This window comes from Ailuropoda melanoleuca, unplaced genomic scaffold (genome assembly GCF_002007445.2).
Source record: "Ailuropoda melanoleuca isolate Jingjing unplaced genomic scaffold, ASM200744v2 unplaced-scaffold4686, whole genome shotgun sequence".
NCBI lineage: Eukaryota > Metazoa > Chordata > Mammalia > Carnivora > Ursidae > Ailuropoda > Ailuropoda melanoleuca.
The window spans coordinates 1-8,047 of NW_023219236.1; the positions used below are offsets into that span (position 1 = coordinate 1).

Genomic DNA, 8,047 nt, shown 5'->3' on the forward strand with positions numbered 1-8,047 from the left:
CTCTCTCTCTCTCTAAAATAAATAAATAAACCTAATATATAATTCTCCATAAAAAATGATGATTTGTACTTCATGAAAATTACAACTATGCAGCAGATCTAGTATATAACGAGGGATGAATTAAACAGTAGAGGATGTGAATGCAATTCCTGTCCTTCTCTAAGGGTTGTACAAGTGTGTGTACAGGGAGAAGGTGAGAGACATGACCCGCTTTCTCCTGCTGTAGATTGGTACAGGCCAGCTCTTGGGCACAACTTGCTCAACACTGGGCATAACGCTCATGTAGACAAGCTCTAAATCCCTGGGGTATAATGGCCTTTAAGGTGAAGGGCTAGAATCCTTCAATTCCTCAGGGTTATTAAGCATTTAAAGTTCATAAAGAAGATCTAAACTAGAATAAAGCATTTTCTTGCTTCAATTGCTTACTGGGTATTTGAGCTCGTTATTTAAACTCTAAAACCTTCTGGTTTTTATCTACATACTAAAGGTAATAGTATTTGTGTCAAAATGCATTGTTATGAGCATTGAATAATAGGATAGACTTAATCTATCCAGCAATCTCTCAGTAAATTTTTGTTATTCTGTGGCTAAGTAGATAGATCTGAAAGAGATTAAATATTACAAGTTTTGATTTCCGGACAGTTCTTGCATGAGAAAACTTTACATGCATGGATTGGTGTATGGTAGAAAGAGATGCCAACAATCTCTCAGTAAATTTTTGTTATTCTGTGGCTAAGTAGATAGATCTGAAAGAGAGTAAATATTACAAGATTTGATTTCCGGACAGTTCTTGCATGAGAAAACTTTACATGCATGGATTGGTGTATGGTAGAAAGAGATGCCTGGCTTCAGTGCATGCAAATGAGACTGAGTCTAAATGACCTGTGACTAGTCAGTGAGCAGAGTCAGAACCAGATGGGAAACACATTAAAGGCTTGGCTGTACTTTGCTTCCTTCCTCTGATTTTTCCGTATCTTTTTTCCTTTCCTCCCTGCCAATTTAAGGAGAAGGAATGTTTTACTCTTTTCTTTGTCACCTGTTTTCCAACAGCTCATCCATCAATGGTAATTTCATACCAATTATAATATCACAAGTTATTGATTTTATTTATCTACCTTCATTGCATGCCAAAGATCTTGATAACTTCCAAAAAAAAAAAAAAAAAAAAAGGACTGTAAGTGCTGTCTTTGGTTCCCTTTGTCGTACTTCATCTCAGATTTTCCTGGAAGCTAACTTGATACTATTTTAGGCTACAATTTCCCTCCTATTCTTCGGAAAGCTAGAGGAGCACAGGGCAGTCGCACTATAGCTTTTGGGGGTTTTCTGGGAAAAAGGGGCCAATTTTTTTTCCAGATAGGCTGATGTGGAAAGTTTATACCCAAGAGCACCAAGCACATTACTGTGGATGGTGGCTTTGCAACACTTGGGCAAAAACCTGTCTAGAAATACCGTTGGGAATATAATTACATAAAGATTTCAAAGACCTGTTAATTCTCGCATTGCCACTTAAATTTATATTCTGTTCATCTGAACCAAATTGTCTTCAGGTATAGGCATAAAATAAATGGATTTTTCCTAGGACCTAAATACTTGTGTTAGCTTCTGCATGAATATAAAAACCCATTTTGCTTATTTTTCTTCTGAGCTTTTATTAAGAAGCTAAATCCCAGCTTTTAAAACGTCCAGGCTGCTTTCCTGATGGATGAAGACCCACTTCTTGCATAACTGAGTCTTAGTGAATATTGCAAGGCCACTTGTGTTGTTAAATGTAGAAAGTTTAAGATGTGTTGAAATTGTCAATAATTTGCAGAGAATTCATCTGGATGTGTTTGAATTCTGGGACTGTAATTTTCTTCATTTGATTCCAGGTTTTGCTACTAGAGACAAACTGGCAGAGTGAGTATCTGAGGAGGGAATCCTTCCTGATGCAGCCCCAAAACTAAGCAGATGGCCACTCAGATCTTATGGTTAGTGAATTACCGTTGTCACCTTGGTTTGGGAAGTGTCCCACCACACATGTGCTGGGCTAAGTGTGTGTTCTTTATATCTATTCTATGTGATTTCATTTGAAAAGATATAATTTCTTTTGAAGCATATGACAATTTGATTACTACATAAATGTTACAGCATATTTAGACTGAACGGCACATTAGTTATAAGCAAAATTCCCATTTTGGTGGAGAAAAATAGTAGAGTTAGACAAAGCATATTTATATCGGTAGTGAATTTCATTGTGACCACAAATCATGCTCACAGGCATTACTCCATATTCTTATTAAGAAACAGACCAATTTATGAATAAATATGTACAATAACAAACACTTTCTTATATTTCAAAACATCTGCCAACCTAAAATAGACTATTCTACTCATATTCAACTGAGGTAATTGTATAGGATCCTACATTCTGTTACACTGAGTTTTTACTTTCTGATACACTATGAGTTTGTTACACTAAAAGTTTGAAATTGTGGTAGAAACTATTATTTACACATAAGAGCTTCTATTCCCTTATGAACAGCATAATCCAAAGGTCCACATAATTTGCATTCAATAATATGAAAGAATGATTCATTGTTTGAGTACCTTTTGTAGAGGAAAAAAAATTAGTCCTCTGATAAGTGGTAAGAAAGACACTAAGATAACCAATTGATTATGACATTAATAGAGTTTCAGTAACAGATTGTTGATGAGGAGTTTCCCGTGATCATTTTATTAAATCCATGCTATGAATGTTCTTTTTTATTGCCTTTATTTTCCAATTGATTGTGTGTGTGCACATGACAATCTGTGGTCCTAAACTAATCACTCAAGAGGAAAGACTGTAACAGAAAAATGACAGTTTTGAGCCACACATGTCACTGGCTATTTCATGTTTCCTCGTGTATTCCTCATTAAAAGTCTGAATTTTGTAATGATATCTTAGTTGTGAAATGAGAAAGAGGGGACCTAAAGGGATGAAGCCATTTGCTCAAGGATCACACTGGTCAGGTGATTTGAGATGCCTCAGGGTTTCTCCCCTTTTCTGTGTTGCTAGTGTTTCAACCACTTGTCCAGTGGTTGCCTGAAGTTCTTTATTTCCCAGTTGTGACTTCAGTTTTTCCATGGCATGGGTCCTCGGTATCACTGTATTGTTTGATGAAAGTAAATCTCCTCAACTGACTTCTCCCTCTTCCCTTTTACCAACAGCACTGATCATAGAGAAAATTTCCTCCATATACAGGCTGCGGTTTTGAGCTACTGGAAATGAAATTCCAGCGATGATCTAGAAAACAAGCAGGAATCCTGATGAGGAATTTGCATTTATGTAAAATTGAAGCAAATTATTTCAAATGTTTAGCATCAGCAAATTTTAGAATATTTTTTATAGTAAATATTCCATAGCTCTTCACCTAGATAAACACTCAGAAGACAGAAGGGATATCTGTTAATCCATTGTCTTGCATTTTCTTTTCTGCTTACAGGAGGAATAAAAACAATTTTTGCAGACTGTCCTTCATTACATCCCTCTCAGTTCTCTCCCATGAAAGACAGCCCCAGATTGAGGAAGAAACAGGATTTCTGTCTCTTAACATTTACAGTGTATTGCTTTTTAATCCTGAGAAATTACTTAGATTTCTTGATATGTCTTTTCTATTCAGAATTAGAGATTTGAATTGGTCCAGTGATTTCCACATTTCTGTAGTTCACATTCTACTTAGATATAAGTTGCCTTTAAATCAATTTGTTGTAGTCGTTATGTATATCTGAAAAATTAACATTGTTTCTGTCTCATAAACAAAGATTAGTGTCAGTTGCAGTAAGTAGAAGAGAGGTCAATGACCCTCACAGTCCTACGGCTTTTCAGGACCCCTTAGTAACTGTTAACTGCTGAGCACTCTGTGACATCATTATATTATTTTGTTATGTAAGGAGGACAGGGAGCCTTGTTAGCGATACAGAAATCAAAGTAAACATATTGAAAATTTTAATTTTATTAGGTTAGAATTTTGAATAGTATTTTAAAATAGAAGTTATGTCTTATGGTACAGGCCATTCTAAAAATGCCTTAGCTGTCATCTATTTGCCATGTAAAATGTTGAAGACTTTCAATAACATAGATACTAAATTTGTGAGTCTCTACAGATGATGATTGCTTAATAATATTGTAACAAAAGCATTTTTTATTATATAAGTGACATCTGGGGGCCCAGATATGTCTGTCACTTGAGATTCAGACGAAGGTAAAGGGTGTGCTAGTTTTTGCAAACCCACTAGAATCAGATATTTCCTCATTAGTGTGTAAAATAGTTCTTAGAATTGCCTTCTCTTTATCCTTCACTCATCTTGCAGTGTTTAAATGACATCTTCATATATACATCAGAGGGACACCTGGGTGGCTCAGTTAGTGAAGCGTCTGCCGTCAGCTCAGGTCATGATCCCAGGGTCCTGGGATCCAGTCCTGCATCAGGCTCCCTGCTCAGTGGGGAGTCTGCTTCTCCCTCTGTCTGCCACTTTCTTTGCTTGTGCTCTCTCTCTCTGACAAATAAATACATAAAATCTTTAAAAAAGTATATATTAGATACAAAGATGCGGATCCCTGAATATTTCATTTACTCATTTATGCACAAGTTATCATTGAGTGCTTACTCACCATAAAGTTTGTCTTCAAGTTACTTTACAGTATTATGTCCTATTTCTCTTTCACTGCTTTTAGTTCAAGAGGGAAAACAGCAATTCTAGACATCCAGTGGAGTATGAAGGGGCCCCTTATGGCAAGATACAGCATGGGGAAAGCCAACTTCGAACTGAGTTAACTCTCAGAGAAGACCCTTATTGGCATTCGATTTTTAGATTGTATCTAAAATAGGAAATTTTCAGTATAAGCCATGACATACGCATAATTCCAATGTACTTGGGCAATTCAACAATCTTACCTTTCCTTTATAAATTGCAATCACAAACATCGAAGACAGCATATATTTTTAAATTGTATTTAACTCATGAGATATATTATTACAACAGATGAATGGGTTTCCTGAATATTATTCAAGATTCAATAATATTCTCTCTTTTGCTGTATTGTTTTCAACTACTCTTTGCTTTTTAATGTAAGAGCAATTCCATTGGTTTAACACGACCAACCCATTGACAATGTTTGACCACTCTGGAAGGTATAGTATGTTCTACACAAATTAAAGTTCTGTAGTTCATACCGGATATTTAAACAAATGTACATTTCTTCAGATTCATTCCCAGAAAATTAAGGGAATTTTCTCAAATCATTTTAAAGGAAGGAAAGTTGATTTCATGTATAAGAATTAGGAAAGATGGAAAAAAATCCTTCCTTGTTTTAGACTAAAATAATTAGCAGTCCTTTATCTAAATATATAATTATACATATTTTCAAGATAATATTTAAATATTTTAAATAATTAGTAGTATTGTTGAGTAAAATATGTAATTATAAAATTATTTCATGATAGTTTTATAAAAGAGAGAATTAAAAGAAAAGCATCTTAATTCAATAAATCAAGAACAATTAACTCTATTTATGTCAATATGCATTTTAATAAATTTTATGTTATTGTGTTCCTACAGTTAATCTTCACCTAGGGTTATGTTTTCTTTCTTTCAGAAACATAATTCCTTATGGAAGTTGACAGGAAAGCCAAATATGAAAAGCCCAAGAAACATCTCAGAATTCATACTTCTAGGACTTTCATATGACCAGAACATACAAATATTTTGCTCCGTGCTCTTCTTATTCAGTTACGTTGCCCTGTTGGCAGGAAACCTTCTGATCCTTGTCTCCATCCGACTCAGTCCTCTTTATCACCAACCCATGTACTACTTCCTCAGCCACTTGTCCTCCATGGACATCTGCTACACCTCTATGGTTACACCCAAGTTAATTGCTGACCTACAACGGGGGACAAAAACCATCTCCTATGGTGATTGCATGTTACAGCTCTTCGCCGTGCACTTCTTTGGAGGCGTTGAGATCTTCATTCTTACCGCCATGGCCTTTGATCGCTATGCTGCCATCTGCAAACCTCTCCACTATGTGATTATCATGAACAGGACAAGGTGCCATCTCCTAGTCTTAGCTGCTTGGGCTGGTGGGGCCATCCATGCCTTTCCTCTATTTTCTACTGCAATTGGTTTGCCCTTCTGTGGTCCTAATGAAATCGATCACTACTTTTGTGATATTTTTCCTTTGCTAAAAGTGGCCTGTACTGATACCTACATCACTGGTATCCTTGTGATTGCCTTTTCAGGTATGGTTGCTTTAGTAACCTTTATTGTCTTATCTGTTTCTTATGGAATAATATTGTTCACTTTAAGAAATCTCTCAGCTGAGGGAAGACGCAAAGCCCTCTCCACTTGTTGGTCTCATATCACTGTGGTTGTCTTATTTTTTGGGCCTGTAATCTTCATCTACCTTAGACCACCTACTACTTTTCCTGAGGACAAAATATTTGCTCTGTTTTATACCATCATTGCTCCTATGTTCAATCCCCTAATCTATACTCTGAGAAATTTAGAGATGAAAAAAGCCATGAAAAAGGTTTGGTGCCCATCACTATTTCCAAAGGAAGCACACAGTTAATTTGAAGAAGTTTATTAGATAAGCAACTCTGAGAAAGAAAAGAGGGAGATGTGAATGAAAAAGGCAGGGACTATGTCATGGGGTTTGTGGACCATCACTGTCTGAGTGGAGTAAATGGAAGCAATGGGACTACAGGTTTAAAGTAACATTGAACAAGTACTGATTCTTGCAAACCAAAATTAATTGCAAAACAAGTTAATTTTGTGGGATATAAAGAGGGTATAGGTAGGGAAACCTTCATGAAAAACAACTGAACCAAAGCAAGTAATGCAATGTTATACTCATTCGTGACTTTTAAGGGAAATATATTAATGGCACTTTTATTAAAACGTTGGACATAGAGACCAGACCACACAGTGACAGAATTTCTTTGGTAGTTCAGAAGTTGTAATGAAAAAATTTGAAAAAAGATGTAATCTAAAACTGAAAGAATCAATTTAACTTTCTGATAAAACATTCATCTATATATCCTCTAGTTCATACGGAAATCAGTTGTGCAAACAAATAAGTATTTAAAATAGAATCTGTAATTTATTTTTAATTTTTAAAAGATTTTATTTATTTTTTTGAGAAAGAGAGAGCACATGAGTGAGCATGAGAAGGGGGGCAGGGGTGCTGGGGTATACACGGAGAGGGAGAAGCAGACTCCTCGCTGAGCAGGGAGCTGGGTGATGGGCTCCATCTCAGGACCCTGGCATCACAACCTGAACCAAAGGCAGTCTCTTAACCAAATGAGTCACCCCGGTGCCCCAAGGAGAATCAGTTTTCACGTGGTTCAAGGGAGTCAACTATCCTGATGTCCATTGAAGTCAATAATAATACATAGTGAAGGCAGAATGAGCAATTACAATTCAGAAAGCTGAAACACACTTCATGCATCCCAGCTATTGGCCAGAGATTAGTATCATTTCCATAAGGAACTATATATTAAAATGTATGTGTTGCTCACCCCTACCTGCCTAAAATTGATAACCCATGGATAGTCGTAGGATCCACAACCAACGACTTTTCCTACTGCAATGACAGAGAGAGAAAAGAGAAAGAGAGGGAACTAGCAAAAGAGAAATAAGATATGATTGAACCACAGAGTAAATGAAAAAAAATAATGCACTTTGGTTGCACATGGATGCTTATGGCAGATGTATTCAGATCAGCAATCCCTGGAGCAACTACGATGAACCCCAGCAGGGGAATAAATAAACTATTGTACATCTAGAGAATGGAATATTATACAGCACTAAAAAGAACTGAGCTAGTAAGGAAAGAAACTATATGCAGCACACTTAAATGCATATTTCAGAGAGGAAAAAACCAATGTGAAGGGGCTCCCTTTTCTATGATTTCATCTACAGGTCTTCCTTGACTTACCAGGGAGTTATGCCCCAATAAACCCATCATAAGTTGAAAACATCTTAAGTCATAATGCATGAAATACTCCCAACTTATCAAACCTCA

General features: G+C 36.2%; 1 protein-coding gene across 1 annotated transcript; it reads left to right on the forward strand.

Annotated features, from left to right (window-relative positions):
• The first annotated feature begins 5,656 nt into the window (after nucleotides 1-5,656).
• Nucleotides 5,657-6,592, forward strand: LOC105235197 (olfactory receptor 4P4-like). Its single transcript, XM_011218257.2, has one exon. It carries the CDS (start codon nucleotides 5,657-5,659, stop codon nucleotides 6,590-6,592), a length of 936 nt encoding a protein of 311 aa, XP_011216559.2.
• Nucleotides 6,593-8,047: the final 1,455 nt, after the last annotated feature.